The sequence below is a fragment of the Ictidomys tridecemlineatus genome, chromosome 4 (assembly GCF_052094955.1).
Source record: "Ictidomys tridecemlineatus isolate mIctTri1 chromosome 4, mIctTri1.hap1, whole genome shotgun sequence".
NCBI lineage: Eukaryota > Metazoa > Chordata > Mammalia > Rodentia > Sciuridae > Ictidomys > Ictidomys tridecemlineatus.
In genome coordinates, this window is record NC_135480.1 from 86233065 (window position 1) to 86254922 (window position 21858).

General features: G+C 34.8%; 1 protein-coding gene across 2 annotated transcripts in view; it reads right to left on the minus strand.

The window, feature by feature from the left end:
* The window catches only part of Pgr (progesterone receptor), a 131478-nt gene that overhangs the window by 73427 nt on the left and 36193 nt on the right, over positions 1–21858 (minus strand). For both annotated transcript variants that reach the window (XM_078046908.1, XM_005329107.5), the window contains exon 4: positions 11182–11487. In XM_078046908.1, the coding sequence (XP_077903034.1) occupies positions 11182–11487 (306 nt within the window). The remainder of the gene's footprint in view (positions 1–11181; positions 11488–21858) is intronic.

The following is a 21858-nucleotide window of genomic DNA, read 5'->3' on the forward strand; positions in this document are numbered from 1 at the left end:
TATGCTGCCTTCAGGAGACTCATCTGATATGAAAAGACATACACAGGCTGAAGGTGAAAGGCTGGGAAAAATCATACCACTCACATGGTCCTCAGAAACAAGCAGAAGTGGCCATGCTCATATGGAATAAAATTAACTTCAAACCTAAGTTAATCAAAAGGGATAAAGAAGGACACTATATACTGTTAAAGGGAACCATTCACCAACAAGACATAACAATTATCAATATTTATGCACCAAACAACGGCACAGCTATGTTCTTAAAACAAACTCTCCTCAAGTTCAAGAGAAAAATAGACCACAACACAATAATTATGGGGGACTTCAACACACCTCTCTCACCATTAGACAGATCCTCCAAACAAAAGTTGAATAAAGAAACCATAGAACTCAATAAAACACACCTCTCTCACCATTAAACAGATCCTCCAAACAAAAGTTGAATAAAGAAACCATAGAACTCAATAAAACAATCAACAACCTAGACTTAACTGACATATATAGAATATATCAACCATCATCAAGCGAATATACTTTTTTCTCAGCAGCACATGGAACCTTCTCAAAAATAGACCATATATTATGCCATAGGGCAACTCTTAGAAATTATAAAGGAATGGAGATAATACCATGCACCCTATCCAACCATAATGCAATGAAGATAGAAATCGACAAAAGAAGGAAGGAAAAATCCTGCATCACTTGGAGAATTAACAATATGTTACTGAATGATCAATGGGTTACAGAAGACATAAAGGAGGAAATCAAAAAATTCTTAGAGATAAATGAAAACACAGACACAACATATTGGATTCTATGGGACACAATGAAATCAGTTTTAAGAGGAAAATTTATTGCTTGGAGTTCATTCTGCAAAAAAAAGAAAAAACCAACAAATAAATGATCTCATACTTCATCTCAAAACCCTAGAAAAAGAAGAGCAAAACAACAGCGAATGTAGTAGAAGACAAGAAATAATTAAAATCAGAGCTGAAATCATTGAAATTGAAACAAAAGAAACAACTGAAAAAATTTACAAAACTAAAAGTTGGTTCTTTGAAAAAATAAATAAGATCGAGAGACCCTTAGCCAAGCTAAAGAAGAGAAGAAGAGAGAGAACTCAAATTACCAGCCTTTTTCATCCCGTATGCTGATATACAGGAATGCCTTTGATTTATGCATGTTGATTTTATATCCTGCCACTTTGCTGAATTCATTAACTACAGACATCACAGAAATACAGAAGATAATCAGAAATTATTTTGAAACCTTATATTCCAATAAAATAGAAGATAGTGAAGACATCAATAAATTTCTTAAGTCATATGATTTACCTGGATTGAGTCAAGAGGAATACACACAACTTACACAGACCAATATCAGAGGAGGAAATAGAAGAAGCCATCAAAAGACTACCAAGCAAGAAAAGCCCAGGACCAGATGGGTATACAGCAGAGTTTTACAAAACCTTTAAAGAAGAGTTAATACCAATACTTTTCAAGCTATTTCAGGAAATAGAAAAAGAGGGAGCTCTTCCGAATTAATTCTACGAGGCCAACATCACCCTGATTCCAAAACCAGACAAAGACACTTCAAAGAAAGAAAACTACAGACCAATATATCTAAGGAACATAGATGCAAAAATCCTCAATAAAATTCTGGCAAATCGGATACAAAAACATATCAAAAAATTTGTGCATCATGATCAAGTAGGATTCATCCCTGGGATGCAAGGCTGGTTCAACATATGAAAATCAATAAATGTTATTCACCACATCAATAGACTTAAAGATAAGAACCATATGATCATCTCCACCGACGCAGAGAAAGCATTCGACAAAGTACAGCATCCCTTTATGTTCAAAACACTAGAAAAATTAGGGATAACAGGAACTTATCTCAACATTGTAAAATCTATCTATGCTAAGCCTCAGGCAAACATCACTCTAAATGGAGAAAAATTGAAGGCATTCCCTCTAAAATCTGGAACAAGACAGGGATGCCCTCTCTCACCCCTTCTGTTCAACATAGTTCTCGAAACACTGGCTGGAGTAATTAGACAGACGAAATAAATTAAAGAGGAACTTAAATTAGCACTGTTTGCAGTTGACATGATCCTATACCTAGCAGACCCAAAAGGTTCTACCCAGAAACTTCTAGAGCTAGTTAATGAATTCAGCAAAGTGACAGGATATAAAATCAACATACATAAATCAAAGGCATTCCTGTATATCAGCAACAAATCCAATGAAATGCCAATCAAAATCCCAATGGTATTTCTCACCAAAATAGAAAAAGCAATCATGAAATTCATCTGGAAAAATAGGAGACCCAGAATAGCAAAAGCAATTCTAAGCAGGAAGTGTGAATCAGGAGGTATAGTGACAGCAGATTTCAAACTGTACTACAGAGCAATAGTAACAAAAACAGCATGGTACTGGTACCAAAACAGGCGGGTGGACCAATGGTACAGAATAGAGGACACAGAGACCAGTCCATAAAATTACAATTACCTTATATTAGACAAAGTTGATAAAAGCATGCAATGGAGAAAGGATAGCATCTTCAACAAATGGTGCTGGGAGAACTGGAAAACCATATGCAACAAAATGAAATTGAATCTCTGTCTCTCACCATGCACAAAAGTTACCTTAAAATGGATTAAGGAGATAGGAATCAAACCAGAAACTCTGAGTCTAATAGAAGAAAAAGTTGGCTCTAATCTCCACCTCATAGGGGCAGGCTCCAAATTCCTTAATAGGACACCTGTAGCTCAAGAGTTAAAATCAAGAATCAACAAATGGGACATTCTCAAACTAAAGAGTTTTTTCTTAGCAAGAGAAACAATAAGAGAGGTAAATAGGAAGCCTACATCCTGGGAACAAATTTTTACTCCTCACACCTCAGATAGAGCCCTAATCTCCAGAGTATACAAAGAACTCAAAAAATTAAACAATAAGAAAACAAACAACCCAATCAACAAATGGGCCAAGGATTTGAACAGACACTTCTCAGAGGAGGATATACAATCAATCAGCAAATACATGAAAAAATGCTCACCATTGCTAGCAGTCAGAGAAATGCAAATTAAAACCACTCTAAGGTACCATCTCACCCCAGTAAGAAAGGCAGCCATTATGAAGTCAAACAACAACAAGTGCTGGTGAGGATGTGGGGAAAAGGGTACACTGGTGCATTGCTGGTGGGACTGTAAACTGGTGCAACCAATTTGGAAATCAGTATGGAGATTCCTCGGAAAGCTGGGAACGGAACCACCATTCCACCCAGCTATTCCCTTTCTGGGACTATTCCCAAAAGACCTACAAAGCGAATACTACAGGGATACAGTGTCATCAATGTTCATAGCAGCACAATTCACAATACCTAGACTGTGGAACCAACCTAGATGCCCTTCAACAGATGAATGGATTAAAAAAGTGGTATATATATACACAATGGAATATTACTCAGCAATTAAAAAACAACAAAATCATGGCATTTGCAGGGAAATGGATGGCATTAGAGCAGATTATGCTAAGTGAAGTCAGCCAATCCCTTAAAAACAAATGCCGAATGTCTTCTTTGATATAAGGTGGGGGGGGGCAACTCAAAACAGAGCAGGGAGGAAGAGCAGAAGATTATTACCATCAAACAGGGACGAGAGGTGGGAGGGAATGGGAGAGAGAGGGGGAATTGCACGGAAGAGGGAAGGAGACCCGCATTATTATACAAAAATACATATAAGATGATGTGAGGTGAAGGAGAGGAAAAAAATAAGAGAGTTAGACAAATGAGTTTTGGTAGATGGGGTAGAGGGAGGGGAGGGGAGAGAAGGGGAGGGAAGGGGAGGGGGTATAGGAAGGGGGTAGGAAGGGCAGCAGAATACAACAGACACTTGTTTGGCAGTATGTATAAACGTGGCTGTATAATCAACGTGATTCTGCAATCTGTACACGGGGGAATAATAAGAATTCATACCCCATTTGAAACAAATATATGGTATATGATATGTCAAGATCAATGTAATGTTTTGAGCAACAAATAAATTTCTGATGTTTAAAAAAAGAATATATTTATTTGTCTCTATACTTTTCTTGGTCACTTTTATAACTTTCTAAAGAAAGTGCTTTGTAATAAATATCTGGCACAACTATGCTGTATTTTTTCACTTTAGGTCTTTGTTTTATGCTAACTTCTGAGTGGTTTTAACATCTTTACCAAATTAATAGGTAATTCATTTATTTTATTAAACACAGAAATTCTGTTTATATCTACATGATTATATTCACTTCTCTTCACTCTTCATCTTTTTGTATTTGCATTTTGGGGTTATTAATGTCTTGAAATGAAGAGACACTTTTATTATATTAAAAAAGTGTAATTTTGTTGAAATACTTTAAAACTCACCCAATTCCCAATATCTATAATAAAAAGCACATTTCCATCTAATAGAATGGAACTCAGATAATCTACATTTTCTCCACCTTCAGAGGGCTTCTCTGTGATAAATGCACAAGGTTAAACCAACTGGAACATGCTTAGTACAGAAGTGCAGTGTTTTTTCCTCCATTAACTGTAATATAATTCCATCACCTTATACTGAAATAAAGACGGGAATGCTGAGAAAAAATTCCTAGTGGTGCTATTGATCTGGCAAACAGCACATTTGAGCTGATATCAAAATGGAAAGTCTTCACACAGAGATGTGATGAATGATTGTTAATTGTGTTTAACAAGTGGTATAAAAATACCTTTTCCCTTCAAGTGACTTACCTGATAATTCCTGAAAAATACAATTGTTAATGCTTAAAACAAATTAAAAGACATATATAGTAAAGAGATGCTTGTATGATCTGCTAGGTTCTCTGGATAATTTCTGGTAAATTACCTATGGGTTATATTTCTCTACCTTCTCTACCTGAGCACCTCTAGACACAAGGTACAAATTTTCATACACAATTATGAACTTTGAGGAGCATAGAGTAGCTTCACTATAATGCATGTAATCACCACATGTTTGATGACTTATGAACATGATTTGATGTTTTAATGATCTAAGGCAGAATAGTTCTTTTTGTATCAATTCCATACTTTAAATTTCTATAAGTCATTTTTAAACACTTAGTTGAAGTGAAGCATTATGCTCACAACTAAGCATAAAGATTACAAAGATTCCTTTTCTGCCTTTAACACTTACATTCTGGTGGTACAGACAGAAAAGCAGAACACAATTTTAACTAAGAGTGATAGTGTTATGGTTGACAAATGCAAGGTGGACACGGAAGAGTCAGTGGAATCTTCCCAAGGAAGTGCTAGATGATGTGATTTTTGATAGCTCCTAAGGGGCCAGCCAGGGGAAGATGCAAGAGAACAGACAGGCCTCCAAGAGGGGAAAACTGAGCAAAAGGCAGGAAACTGAGAAAAGGGCATTTTGAAAACTGCATTTAGAGTTGTTTGAAGAAAAAAATGGTAAGAGATATTGTTGCAAAAATCAAGAGCAAGACCCCAGAGGGCCTTGGGTGTTAAGGCTAACGAGTTTGGACTTTACTTTGAAAAGAAAAGGAAAAAACATAATTGATTATAATTGCTTAAGAAAGATGATTCTTAAGGTATAATAGAGAATTGTTAGAGGGCCAAAAATCAAGGATGACAACCAAACTAAGTCTAGGCAGGAGCAATGGAAATAGGATGAATAATGAGTCATATATTTATAAGTACAGCTGAGAGACTTTGACGAGTACCCTGGACAAGGGTTGAAGATGAAAGTAAGGTAAAAATGCTACTAAAGATTCTGGCTGAATTGTCATGTCAAGTTAAACAAAGAGGATTTAGGTTTATGGAGTAGAAGGTCATGCTGACTTGGAAATTCGTCTGGGTGGGAGATGTAGAGTAAGCACTTAAAATATTTGGTCCAGTAGCTTAGTAGGGGGTGTGGGCTGATGTGTATATTAATAGTAGAGCACTAGAGTGGAAAGCCAGTAAAGACAGGACTAAGAATGAGCTCACCCAGGCCATGCAGACTAAGAAACTACTGGAACAAAGAACAGAACTCTGACATGCCGAATATATGGTGTGGGTGGAAGAGCATGTACATAAGGAGTCAAACAATGTGCAATTGGAACAAAACATATCTACCTGAAAAGAAAATGATAAATGCAAAGAAAGACTTTCAGCACTAAATGATTACTTTGCCAACAAACCCTCTGACACATGAGGCATGTTAAGAGTTGAAAATATTCATTTATTTTACAAGTAAAAATTTTTGTCAACATTGAAAATAGTAATTTCAGTAGAATGGGGTTTTTGAAAAATCGTTTATGAAGGCCTTCATAAAAGCCCTTCATCACCTAACTTTTCTCCTAGTAAGTCACTTTCATTTCTCTCTCATCACGTTTTTAAAAGGCAATAATTCAATTTGCTCATTTGATTTAGGAAGAAAGGAAAAAAATCTTTCCTTTGTCACAGATACAATGACTACCAATGACTCAAGAGATGTTTTGGCATGTGTCAAATCAGAAAGCAAGAAAAAGTACTATTTCAGTCTTCTGATAATAAAACTTTAAATATTCTGGCTAATTGAAACCAAGAAAAAAGAGAGGTGTCAAAAATGCAATATTTAAAATGTGAAAACATTGCCCTGAGTAGATATTTCACCAAATAGAAGTTATCAAGAAAAAATTTATAAAAAGGAAAAGTTCTCCCCAGCCTTCTCTGTTGACATACAAAATGAAGACTATTCAAAGTGAAACTGGGTAATAAATATTTACCAATTTAATTTCCAAAATCTACCCTGACTCTTAACACCCTCCTTGATCAGCCTACAACTCATACCTCTAAGTTTACTTTCCACTACTCACTTCAATATCAATATATTATTAGTGGTTTCTTGATACTTGTGTGATGAAACCTCCAGAAGGTCCATCTTAATTGTGGTAATGTTTTAACATTTGCATACACAAATGTGTTTTCTCAATTAGCAGCTACTAAAAACTTAAATTAAGATCCTATGCATGACAGCTTTAAAAAAGAATGAAATTAATGCATTTGCCAGTAAATGGATGGAGTTGGAGATTATCATGCTAAGCAAAATAAGCTAATCCTAAAAAACTAAAGGCCCGTTTTCTCTAATATGCAGATGCTAATTCACAACAAGGTTGGGGGGGGGACTAGAGAAGAATAGAGTTACCTTAGATAACTAAGAGGTAGAGGGAAGTGAGGGGAGGAGAGGGGATGTGACAATTGGAAGGATAGTAGAACAAAACAGACATTATCGTTTTATATATATATATATATATATATATAAAACCAGTGTGATTCTACAATGTGTACACTTAGAAAAATGGAAAATTATATCCCATCTGTGTATTATATATCAAAGTGCATAAATGCATTCTACTTTCATGTATAACTAATTAAAACAAATAAAAAAATGAAAAATGAAAAAAAATCAAGGGCTGGGAATATATTTCAATTGATGGCGTACTTGCCTTGCATGTACAAATCCCTGGGTTCAATCCCCAGCACCACCAAAAAAAAAATATATATATATATATATATATATGTGTGTGTGTGTGTGTGTGTGTGTGTGTGTGTGTGTGTGTATAAAAGCTCCTATAAATGAATGAATGATAATATTTTAATGTTATTAAAAGGGAGCCTTGCATTTGAAAAGATTGGAAGCCACTGTGTTATTTTGGTTTCATTCATTATTCACCAAGTATGTCTCATGCTTTCTTTTTTTATGCCATCAACCACACTTCTCTTTCTATCTGGAAAGTTGTTTTCTTTCTTTCTTTTTTTGGTACTGGGGATTGAACTCAGGGGCACTTAACCACTAAGCTACATCCCCAGCCCTTTTCTGTATTTTATTTAGACAGGTCTCACTGAATTTCTTAGGGCCTTGCTAAGTTTCTGAGGCTACTTTTGAACTTGCAGTCCTGCATCAGCCTCCTGAGTTGCTAGGATTACAGGTGTGTGAAACCATGCCCAGCTATCTATTCATTTTTTAAAAATTTTTTATTGGTGCATTACAATTACTCTTAATACTGGTGATGGCTTCCTCTTCTAATCAAGATAAACTGAATTATGGTTTCTCATTTCTCTAGTGCCTATCAAAGTGCTTTCTGTCCCTACTTTCTTTATATCTGTATTTTATGTCATCTGTACCTACACTGTCTAATGTCTTATTTCTCTCATTGGATAAAAAATTTCCTAGTAGCAGAAATATCTCATATTCATTTTTAAAAATAACTATTTATTTATTCTTTTATGTGGTGCTGAGGATTGAGCTCAGTGCCTCACACATGCAAGGCAAGCACTGTACCACTGAGCCACAACCCCAGCCCTCTCATATTCATTTTTAAAATTTTACAGATAATGTGTTCTTTCAAACTTTAAATTAGAAGAGACTAATCACCAAAACTGTAGGTAATGTAAAATCATTCATATACAAGTTCTAAATGACAGAAGCAATATATTCTAAGAGATGGTTTGTAAGTATGCTGTCAGGAGGCTAGAGCATCTTCCAAGTCTCCATTGAATAGAAAAAGTATACCTCTGAAATACTAGTGGAGAGAAGTAAGAAAAGCTGTGGTTATTGTAACTTTGCTTAAGATTAACAGGTCAAATATAGACAACAGAATATAGACAAAGAAGCAATGAGGAAGCTTTGATTAGGCAATAAGAATCCTCTGGGCACCTGCAGATTTATACCAAGGGGCACTCATGAGTGCAATGATCTTTGTTCTGAAGATCATTCTGCATCTGATCTTAATCTGACATCCCAAATATACTTTCTCTTAGGAAAGAATGACCTGATCTGTTAACATGATTTTCTAACATCTAGTATGTGTGTGTGTGTGTGTGTGTGTGTGTGTGTGTGCGCGCGCGCGCACTAACGCACGCATGCTTACATGTAATGTATACATATTGCACTGTAAATAAGTAAGTTCACATTCTGACTTATTATAAAAGATCCATTAACAAAAGTCCATCTTCCATCGACCTTTTAGTCTTACTACACATGAAAAAATGGATAAAATAAATTTATGTGCAAAACTGACAGCTAAAAGCTAGAAAGCACTGCACCATTATTTAATTGCCACCATTGTTTAATTGTTGTCTCTTGCGCACTGGAGGTGTGTAAGCAACATTTATGAAGTGAATCAGTGAATAAAAACTGCAACCTTGATTAATATCAACTGAAATCAGTTTGGAGTAGCAAATAATACCAGATTAAAGTCCTTTTTCAGAAGTCAATATAGTCACTTTTATTTGTGAACCACTTTCACTATTCATTCAGTAATGCTATTCCCAGCAAGCAGTCTTTTCAAATGTGGTTTAAAAAGACCACAGACTGCATAGTATTTTGAGCATGTCAATGATTTCCTTGTTTATAGTTAATGAAAACAGTATGTATAATAATGGTATTGCAATCATTCAGGTTTGCTACATGTAAATTATATTTTGAAACATTAAAAAAGTTGCCATCAAATTCAATTTAAAACTTTCCTTTCATTCTTTTTTGATATTGTGTGCAAGCCAAAATTTCCTGGTAGTTACCTGTTTCAACCAAAAAAGCTTACTTAGTTTTAATCAAAATTAAATAAATTATCTTTTAAATTATGATTATTTTCTAAATCTTCCAGCTAATGGTAGAATCTTTTAAAAATATTTTCATTAGTGCATTATAGTTATACATAACAGTTAATTTCATTTTGAATGCTCATAAATGCATATAACATAATTTGCTTCATTTCAATCCCCAAAACTTCCCATCTCTCCCTTCCTCCCTCCCGCAACCACTTTCTTCACTGATATTCTTCCTATTTATTTTTATAGCATCAATGATAGAATATTTTTAAATATTGAAGAAATTCCAAAATACAAACAAAAGGAATATATTGTATATTGGCAAATATCAAAGAAATCACCATTCCCAAATAATAGAAAAACAGAAAAACTAAAAGCATTTTAAAATACATATCTTTAAACAATTTTATCAATGTATTATGACATTTTGCTCAGTAAAGATTTATTGAATTTCATAATCTTATTACAGTAAGTTCTAAGTTTTCAAAACTTTTCTAATTGGAAAAATATTATCTGTTCAAGGCCTTTCATCTACAATGAAGCTAACAAGAACCTGGCATTTTGATTTTTCTTTAAAATCACATCATTTTGTTAATATACTGAATTTTATTAACTTTGCTTAAAACATATTTTTTTTTAAAGATTCAACAAACAGGAATCTATTTTTCTGTTTCATGTAACCTTGAATGTTCAATACAATTCATGTATTATATTTCAAATCTTTCAGGTAGAATAATAACTGAGAAATATATTAAGGCAAATTAGGAAGAAATTATTTTTAAAAAATCTATTGAATTTTCTTGGGGACAAAAAGGACATAATATGTTTCATTCTTGATCAGATATTAGAAAAATAAATTGTTCTAAGGAAGTATAAAGATATCACTGATGTGAAGAGCATATAGTTACTGGAAAAAGTGTTCTATTTCTAATCAGAGATTAACGCCTCCATAGCAATTGCTACAAGTCTTCTGGATCTGCAGTCTGAGATTTAATCAAATGAGAATTTTTGTCCTTGTTATTCTTTCAACCCTCTTGGCTCCTATGGAGCTATGCTGAGGGAGCAAAGACAGCTAGAAAGTGACTGAAATACTTTCAAAATGATACAATCCAGTTCTCTCCGCTGCTGGGCAATTCCTCCTTTATTCCTACATGAATTAGAGGAAATGGTGATTGGAAGTTCATTTCTTTTTATGTTTGTTAATTTTGTTTTATTAATTGACTTGACAGCTTACTATACTCTGAATGCTATTTTGATTTGTTATATGAGTAAATGTGTTCCATTTTATTTTCCACCAAATGAAGTTGATTCAATTAGGGTTTAGAATTTAAAAAAAAAGAAAAAGATAGTCAACATATATTTTCCTGAACTATAACAAAAATATACTGTTGCTTACCTGTTTCATATATATAATTCTTAATTTATCAACAGGATTCAACGTTTTCTCTACTTTTGTGTTTCTATAGCACATGCATAATATTTAACAAATATTTTGAGCCACTGAAACATATTTTAACATGCTAAAAAGTCTGTGCAGTTAATTAACAGTAAAAATTTTAATGCCTGATAATACATATAAATTATGATTACCTGGTAGTGATTTAGACCACTTGACTACTGTAAGAAGTTGCCTTTCACATAGTTGATTAAGACTGGTCAGCAAAGAGCTGGAGGTGTCCGGTTTTGTGTTGTCATGTCCTGCATAGACCACATCTGGTTCAATGTTCATCAACAGGCTGATCAGTGAGGGGATCAACTGAATATCTTGACTTGGTGAAAAAGTGATTCTCTGGCTTAGGGCCTGGCTTTCATTCGAAATGCCCACTGGCTGAGAGAGAGCAACACCATCCAGTGCTCTCATAACTCTGACTTTATTGAATTTTTTAAACTTTCGACCTATGAGAAGAACAAAGAAGGACATATAAATACATACTAACTAAATATCCGCAGTATAATGATTTTCTTAAGCTGTAGAATCACAGCATTATGGATTTTAGCATCAATCCAGTAAAATAAAATAAAATCCAATGTTACATCTTAGATTTGAATTAAATGACATGAGTGTCCATTGGGTTAGTGGGTTATGGGTAATTACACAAGAATCCAGCAGGGGTTTTTGAAGCTCTGTGTGAAAAAAGAAATGAAAAGACAAGTAGCTTTTAGTAGAAAATACCCTCACTATTCTTCTGACAGGACTGTTTCCCAGAAGCTAATGCTACAGACTACATTAATTGAAGTATAGTTCATAGAAGTTGTTGGGAGTTGTTGGGGTTTTATTCTTTTAAGAAACTTTTAAAATATATGCATATATGCAAACCTCACAAAATTTTTTATTCACTTTTAGCAGGTTCATAGATGTACTGAAATCAAAGCATGGACTATTCTGAGACGGAAGGTACCAAAATTAAGAACACCTTTTCTAAATTGAGGGAAGATGGAGTTTGCACCTTGCAGTCCATGCTGGTCAGACACATTTGCATTTCTAAACAATTTCCAGGATTGCTACTTTGATCAATTGTAGAGTGTTAGGAAGAACAAAATGCCTGATGGTGAGATGAGTAGAATTTGCCTCATTAGGACAGATTGAAGGGGATCATGATGCTGATCCCAGCTGCTGCTACTTCTCAGATGTCCTAGCATGAATTAGAGAAAGTCATGAAGACCTGAAGGCATATGTTGTTTAGCCCCCCCACCTGCTCTGTGCCATGCATGAACTGCCTACCAGTGTGAAGCAACTGTGCTGCTTGCTGACTGCTTACAATAATCTAGACCTGGTCTGGCTCACAGACATGTTTTGTATGGCTCATACAATGCTGGCCAGAGTTATAAAAACATCCTTGAATTAGTTAGGTGGCAGCAATCTGTTAAAGCTGTTTCATCTGCTGCTTTTAGATGAGGCATGGGCATTACAGACTGCCCAATTCCCACCACCATAGGCCCAGTGGTTAGTTGAAGTTTTACCATCACTCTACCCAGTTAAGTAAGCTACTTGCTGGACTATGTAAACATGAGTCTTTGTGATTTTTGAGTTCAGGTATTATCATAAAGATAAAGGATTCTACTTGTTTTATAAAGCTCTAAAGAGTTGAGCTAGAACTTTTAGGTAACAGTAGAACAATTGTCAGGATCAATATGCAAAAAGAATTCAGAACTGTAAACAGAGTTCCAATGGGTTTCCTGGGGAAGGAATGGGTCACTCGAGGAAAGGGAAATAATATTTATGAAGGGAGCATTTACTAGTGGATGGTAAAAATTTTATATGTGTATCTTTTAAGCCTTATAGCAGTCTTGCAAAGTAAGAATAATTAACTCCATTTGTAGAATAGGAAAAGGAAAAGTGGAGACGACGTCTTGCACAGTGTTAAGAGTAGTAAATCTCAGATTATATGGCTCCTAAACCCCAATCCTTCCTAACCCCTGACACTAACTCACTGACATTTCAGCCATGGGCTGCATTTTTATTTGGTAAGATTCTGGCAGAGAGTTTAGGCAAGAGACTGAAGGAAAAAGCACAAAATTTGAATTAGTAATTTTTAAAGTTGGTTCCAATCCCCAAATAATATGATTAACAGAAAACATAACACACCCACCTGAAATCAAACACTGTTTTTCCTTCCAATTTATTTTTTTTCTTTATATTCTGCATTTTATTCATAATAATGAAATGCTTAGTCTTTAATGTCCTAAGGGTAATTTAAATCAGAAAGTTGGATTCTAAAGAAAAGTCAAATTTAGTACTTACATTTAAGATGTACTGCTTTTATATTTATAAAAAACAAATCTTTGTATCTTCTAGAGGGCTACACAGATTGAATATAAAAAATCAAAATTTCCTTCAGTTATCTAAACCAGGTCATTTTATAGTTTAGTGGTATAGTAATTCAAGTGGTATAGTAATTCAAGTGGTATAGTAATTTTTGCTTGCAGTTAAAAAAAAAAAAAACAGAAAAAAAGGTTAAAAGACTCATACCCACCCCTTCCAGTTGTCCTATTATCATTGCAATCTTTTAGATATTAAAAAATTATTTACAAACCATTTTATTGTGATTCATAACACAATTGAAGCACACAGCTAAAGCACATCTTTGTAAAGCTAATTCCCAGCCCCAGGTGTAGAATGGTGCAGCACCCCAGGAAGCCCTCTGAACCTTGACCCTCAGTGGACATAACTAGCCTGCCTCCTGCAGCAATTCTTCCCTTGCTTTTCTTCTTACTCTAATTTATTTTAACTTCCTTTCTCTGTTTTACACCCTTAGGGTGCTCTCTTCATCAGGATTTTATTACATTATGAAATGCTGGAGTCTCTTTGAAAACAGAAGCAAATTAAAACAGAAGCACCGATTAAACTTTAGAAAGTATTTCTAAAATAAAATGAAATCCCCAGACAATTTACTAACAGTTCTGCTTATGATCAAGTCTTTTCACAAGTGCCAGGGAAAATATGAAAATACACAATAAACACAAAGTCCAAAAGTGAACTAACTCCAGTCAGAATGGCAATTATCCAGAATATGCATGATAACAAAAGCTGGCAAGGATGTGGGGGAAGTGGTGCATCCAAATATTGTCAGCAGGACAGCAAATTGTCAGGGAAAAGCAGTATGGAGATTCCTCAAAACACTATGAATAGAACCACCATTTGACCCAGCTATCCCACTCCTTGATATTTACTCAAAAGAACTACAATCAGCAAACTATAGTGATATTACTGCTTCAGTGTTCATAGCAGCACTTCACAATAGCCAAGTTATGAAATCAGCTCAGATACCTGTTGATAGTTAATGGATCAGAAAAATGTGATACATAATACACAAAGGAGTTTTACTCAGTAATAAAGAAGAATGAAATCATTGCATTTGCCAGGGAATGGATGGAACTGGAGAACATCATGCTAAGTGAAATAAGCCAGACTTATGAAACCAAAGACCAAATGTTTTCTCTCATATGCAGAAGCTGGAGAAAAATAAGGGGGAAAATAGCAGGGGGGCGGGTCAGATATCATAAAGATCAATGGAGTAGAAGAAGTAGGTCAAGAGGGAGGAAGGAGGGATGGGAAAGGAAGGAAATACAGAATAAATATAACAAAATCATGCTATATGCACATATAAATATACCATAGGGGCTTTCATCTGTATAGTAAATGTATAAAGCAGCAATCAAAAATAAATAATGAGTGAAAGGAAGATCAGCAGAGTACAGGAAGAAGAATAGCAGGAGGGAGAAAGGGAGGGTAAGTGGTGGAGAATGTGGACTGAAATGGAGTAAATCAGATTCCATGCATATTTGATTTTGTCAAATGAATCCAACTACTATGTTTAACTATAATGCTCCAATTTTAAGAATTAAAAAATTTTTAAAAAGTGAACTAACATTGAGCTAGGTCACTTATATACCTTATCTAATTGATTAAGCCTTTGAAATAAAGATTAGCATTTTAAAGATGAAGGATTAAATCATAGAGGTTAACCGGCCAAATTCCTAATGATAATAGATTACAGAGAAGAGCCATTTATCAAAGGCTATCTTGATTTATTTTTTTATTCAAACACGAAACATTTATTGGCTTCCTGTGCCAGGCACAGACTAAGGTTTGAGACCACAGCAGTAACCACAAAGTGTCTCCTTTTGGGACATCTATATCTGGTGGTAAGATGCAGAAGATAGAGAGGGTCCTTGATGAAAGAGTGAGTTAGTGCTAAACAATGGTACATGTTACAGATAAAATATATGCACTATAATAGAAAGTGACTTGAAGGAATGGTGTAGCATGTATGGTCAGGGGGAAAATTGGTTAACTTCAAAGCTGGAGGTTTCCATTAGATCCTACGGTTGCCCCTTTCAATGGCCATTATTTCCTGAAGTCCATTGACTAATGACTCTTTGGGAGCTAATCAAGCAGTGGCCATCAAAGGAGAACTTTTCACACCAGGAGAATCATATTTAATAATTTTTAAAAATGTATAGTATTATTAAGACATATTTTCCTAAAGTATTAAATTGCTACAATCTTGCCACATCTATCATCTACCTCCTATCATGACTACCAGTTTGTTCTTCCAAAATACTTGTAGAAGACATAGTAAACCATGCCTTTGTCTGTAGCTTATGAAAGTATTAAAAAAAAAAATGGGGTTGGCCATATCTGGGTATGGATCCTGTCATATAAAAACTTCTTATCTGGTATAGATTAGTTTACTTGACCAGATTAGTTTACTTGACTACATATCAATTTACTCATTTTTTTTCAATTAGGGTATATAATAATTAATTTGCAATATCATGGTTAGCCTAGGAAAGATGATGTGTAAAGCCACATAGTAGAGTGCTTGGACTACAGTAGACACAAATGGTAGTCAGGACTTTTGGAACTTGATTGGAAGGAAGTAAGGAAAAAAAGGAAACTATACCTTTGGTTAGTTTTCATTATCTGGTAAAAAATAAGTGTTCCTAATCATATATTCTCCTTTTCCCCCAATCTAAGCGCACAATGGCATCTATGACCATATATAAGACCAGCTGGATTGTCACCATTAAAGACATGTCTTTTCCTCAGTGCATCTCACAGCCTTTAATACACTGTATGAATCATGAATTTCTAAGACAATAATATTAATATGTAGCATTTCTCAAGTATATCTTACCTCTTCACTTGATTAAAACCTACTGCCATCTCATAAAAGTAACATCTTTGAAAGCATTACTTTAGAAAGTTTTCTTTGCTTTCAAGATCAAGCCTATGATTTGGACCTTCTTATTTCCATTATCTAGTATCTGGTCACAGATTTTTCTCTTAGCAAATTAAATGAAACTGTAATTCATTTGGTTAGCTGTGTATTTAATAACATCTAGTTATGAACCATTATCTTTGGTATCATACGAAATATGAACCACAAAGTTACATGTGTATCTGTGCTGACCTAACATTAGATGTACATTACAGTGAAATATAGAAAGGATTGTTTTCCAGTATTCCTGCTATAGGTGGTAGTTTTAAGTTAATCTAGAGCTCAAAAGAGGTTCAAGTTAGAAATATAATTTCAGAAACCACATACACATTTGTGGCACAAATCAGATCCTAAGGAATAAGGATACTGAGAAGAAAAGGGTCAAAGTTTTCTTGCCCTCTGGATGACATTCATTCAAGGTAGTGCTTCTTTGTTATCTTTGCATGTTGTCTATAGTATCTTACAGTGCCCCAACACATGCGTGCTAAGTGAATGGGAGAATGTGGCATTGTGTCTTTTGGCCTCCCACTCTGAGTGCCTACCCATCAGCATCCTCAGTTGCTGTGTTTGCTCCCTTCACTACCTACAGCTTCCCCCACCAGCAAGTTGCCCATCAGGAGACAGGTCTGCTCTACTCATCAACGAAACATCTGAAGCTTTACAAACTGCCCATCATACTGAACTTCCAACTCATATTTACTGAGTTATTGAAGTTGTTGTTTTGACCTCACTTAAAAGCTTCTGAAAACAATATTACAGCAAGAGTATTGAAAAGAGAAGGTAGACAGCAATGTGACTCTTTTATTGATTTAAAAAACTTTATATATGATACCCTTTCAAAGAAGGGATTGCTAAATTTACTACTGAAGAACCACTGTTAAATAATACAATAAACATATCTATAGAACTTCATATAATTATAAGTTTATCATTTGTTGAAAAGGAGATGACGGGTATGGAAGTTTCCATAGTTTTGCTGGAAAGAGGGAAGATTTGAACTGAGATGCTAAAGAATAGGTATGAAGTGATAAGAAAGTCAATGGACAGAGAGGCTTAACAGTTGTCTGTCATTCAAACCAATACATGAGGTTTTGAGGAATGGAAGTAAAGGAATCAATCTTTGGAAGCTTAGGGGAAAAGAAGGTCAATCTGGAGAAAACTTTCTTTGTAGTTAATCTCTAGTGTGGGTGACCCTGTACTCTGCTTCTCCTCTTGTTACAATACAGGAACTGCTCGTTACTCTCATTTCAGCACTGTCTTATTACTTCTCATTTTCAAGGACTTTTCTTTAAAACGTTCTCATCTGTATCCTCAAATAATCCATCTTGAGTATTCTCTGTCATGTGAAGAGATGTGCACCCTCTCCTCCAATTCTCCTAGCTCCAATCCAGTTATTCTTCACCTTATTCCAACAAACTGTTCTCAGCAAGGTCACTGATGATTTTCACATGTTCAAAAAACCAAAAACAAAACAAAAGAACAATGGTCAATTCTCAGTCCTTGTCTTATTCAACCTGTTTTTAATGCTGGACAGAGTAGGTCATTTCCTTCTTGCACACTATTCACTTGGCTTTCACATAGCTCACCCTTGTTACTACTTGTTCAGTCTTTCTGCTTGGCTCTTTTACATCTTCTTGACTTACATATCTTGGAGTTCACCTAGCTCAGTTATGTGAGCTCTTTTAGATATCTATTTTCTCTTTCTAAGTATTTGGGTCTTTAATATTAAAGACAGGAAAATTACCAAATGTATAACTCCAGCCCCTTTTATTTCTGAGAATTCTAGACTCAACTACCCAACTGTCTACTTAGCATCCCCACCTCATAAACTCCTGAAACACAACTTTTTTTTTTTACAGCAGAACTTTAATACACAGATTCCAAAATTGCAGCTTAGTTTTGTAACTAAGATCTATGCACCTGCTGTGGCCCAAAACTCTAGAGTCATCCATCACTTATTCTCCTATATCATGTCCACTTCACCAGAATTCCTAAAGGATACTATGAACATAACCAAAGTCATTTCCACTTCTTCCACCACAATCCAGGTCATCATTATCTCAGATGAACAATCGCAAATGTCCTGGGTGGGTTCCCTGCTTTCACCTTCTGTGATCCATTCTCTACACAAATGAGTAAGCCTTTAAAAACCTAAATCAGACTATGCCAGTCCTTGTTCAATACTTTGTGACTTCCATTGTACTTAGAATGAACTTCAAATTCTTTATCAAGCCCTATTAGGCCCACCATAATCTTGCATAACCAGTCTCTCCTATTCTTTCCCTCACTGCATTCATATTGATACCATGTTATTCTGGGAACTTGTTGAATGTTGTATCAGGCAACAATATTTTCTGTTGTATCTATTTTGTGTTCATCTCTGTCCTCAATTAAAGCATAAGCTCCTTGATTATAAAACCACAACCCGTACAGTGATTTTGTTGAATAAAATAATAAGTGTACAGCAAGAAAAATCCTGTTTGCCACAAGGACTCCACAAGTACCTGGCCTCCTGCCATAGACCTTTTGTTCCCTGAACACTGGGAAGAAATCCAAAGGGAATTTCCCCTCCGTAAAAGATACAATCAAGGGCAGGAACTTTAGCATATTTCCCAATAGAATATTTAGAATTAGCATATCCCTGCAAAGTGGTTAATACTTTTCCATGACAGCTACTTTTATATCTCCAATCACTGTTTCCTTCTCTTCTACATCCATCCAAATGGCTGAGATTTCACATCTTATAGCTCAAGTAATAAGGGGCTAAACAAAATAAGGCCTGGTGAATCAGGAAAAGAAGACAAGGAAAACCAACTAACAATCACTAAGTTGAATAGCAGATGAAGACAAGAGTGGCCCAGATTTAAATGTGTAATAGGTATCAAACATATACCATCAGAATTCAGTTAAAAAAATAGAAATAATAAAAAGAGATTATAAAAGCAAAAATCAGATGTAAAACATATGTAAGTTAGAAGAGGAATTTTGAAAAATGTGAAAAAAAATGTGAAACAAAAATTTCAAAGAATCCCACTGCATGTCAAATACATGTGAAGACTTAAATTTTCAGACAAAAATGGTTTTACTCTGTTTCAAGAAAAATTAATAGATTAAGGTAAAGCTAAATCCTGAACTTCAAGGATTAGTTACTGAACTCTAAGGATTAATAAAGCCATCCAACCAGAAGAAACCAGTCATCAACCAAAGGAAACCAAAGGGAGTTGAGAATCTCAGGTTTCCATTCAGTTGTCTTACGTACCCAAAGACAATGGCACAGATCTAGGAGGAATGGGGAAGGCCAAAACCACGTTTTTCTATGCTTTAGTAAAACTGTGATGAAGATTTAGGAAGTCAAGGAAGTGGTGTGTACTGTAGACCTCTCACTGTCACCTTGCTTCTTTACCTCACTTCTCCTACCTACATCCTAAGCAACACAAATTCCTTCCCCTCTCCCTCTCTCTCATCTTCAGTAGATCAAATTAGCAAGTATCGTTTGTACCTTCAGCATGCTCCTGGAATCACAGATTCTTCTCTCAAATAGCTATCAAAGCACTTCTAACTCAAAATTCCTAAAATGATCTCCTCTCCAGGAAAAATTCAACTAGTAAATACATTCCTACCTTTAGAAGCATTGTTTTCTACTATGTGAAGACGTGTTTCCAATTATGCTTCTATAGGCACATATGGTTTAACAACATAAATATATATAATAACAATATCTAGCAACTGCTACTTTAATTATACCTCTAGCAGCTAGGATTCTGTAAATTATTTTCAACTCCAAGATGTATGCATACATTTTTCAAGCTCTTATAAATAATTAAAAATTTTGTGAGGACATAAGAATGTGCTTTGTGTTAAAATTAAATAATTGTTTTGCCAATGATAATATTTGCCAAACTGCTTCAGAACATAAAAGATATTTGAAGACAGGCATGGTGGTGGTGGCGCATGCCTGTAATCCCAGTGGCTTGGAAGGGTGAGGCAGGAGTATTGCAAGTTTAAAGCCAGCCTCAGCAATGGTGAGGTGCTAAGGAACTCAGTGAGGCTCTGACTCTAAATAAAAAAGGGCTGAGGCTCAGTAGTTAAGTCCCCCTGAGTTCAATTATTGGAGATATAGATATATATATATTTACATATATATATTTAAAGATATTTGAAGCTGCCATGCAACAAGCATTTCTGTACACCAAACACTATGCTATACATTTTGGATATATAATTTCATTAACCTTCACAATAACTCTCAATATGTATTTGAACAGGGAAAAAACACAGATGTAAGGTTAAGATGTGTGTTTGAAATTCCACAGCCATTTAGTGTGGAATTTGAAATCAAACCCCAGATTTTCTGACTCTGCATCCTTATTCTTTATTACAGTGCTGTGCGATGTCAGTTCTTACAGAGATAGTCCTAAAGTCCTCTTCTAACTTATTGATAAAAATTTAAACTTTTAAGAGTAGAGTTAATGTATTTGGTTAAACTCAAAATGAAATTGTAGATAAACTCTCCTACTGACAGTTAGATACCTTATAAATCTCCTTTTCCAGAGTACCTAAAATAAAAATGATGAATAGAAAAGAATCAGCATTTTTAAGTGCATATCTAAACTCTTCAAAGCCAGTAATATCAAAGGGTCAAAAATAAAGAACTCCTCTATCCACTGACAAACAAACATGGAAAGGAAGTATATCTGTTCTAGTCCTGGCTTGGTGTGTGGGTAAAGCCTCCTTTGATCATTCTTAATCACAGTTCTCCCTTATCCAGCTGTGCAGCTTGCAGTGATTTACTTGCAGTGTGTGGGAAAACTCAAGTATAAAGTAAATATAGAACCCTACATAGGGCTAAGAGGAGGGAGGGGAAGGGAGGGGGCAAGGGGGTAAAAAAGATGGTGGAATGAGATGGACATCATTACCCTAAGTACATGTATGAAGACATGAATGATGTGAAAATACCTTGTATACAACCAGAAATATGAAAAATTGTGCTCTATATGTGTAATATGAATTGTAATGTATTCTTATGTCATATATAACAAATTAGAATAACAATTTTGAAAAAAACTTACAGAAATCGCTGAGCAGAACACAGAAGATCCAAATTGAACAAATTCCTCTTCTGTGTCGCTCCTATGTTAGTTTCTTAAATAATTCATGTACAATTATAGAAAACTAAAAATTACCAGAATCAGAATTAGTGCATCTCATTTATTATTTTAAACATGATTGTGGTTGGGATGGAGATGTGGCTCAAGTGGTAGCGTGCTCGCCTGGCATGCATGGGGCGCTGGGTTCGATCCTCAGCACCACGTAAAAAATAAAATAAAGATGTTGTGTCCACTGAAAACTAAAAAAAAAAAAAAATTCTCTCTCTTTAAAAAAACATAATTATGGTTATGTTAAATATATAATAAAATATGTGTACTGTTATTCTATATTATAGTTTAAGAAATCAAACTTTTAAAGAACTTGACTTATTATATTCATTATATTTTATGTAATTTTCCCTATTGTTATATTCAGGTTTATCACTTGAAAGTCT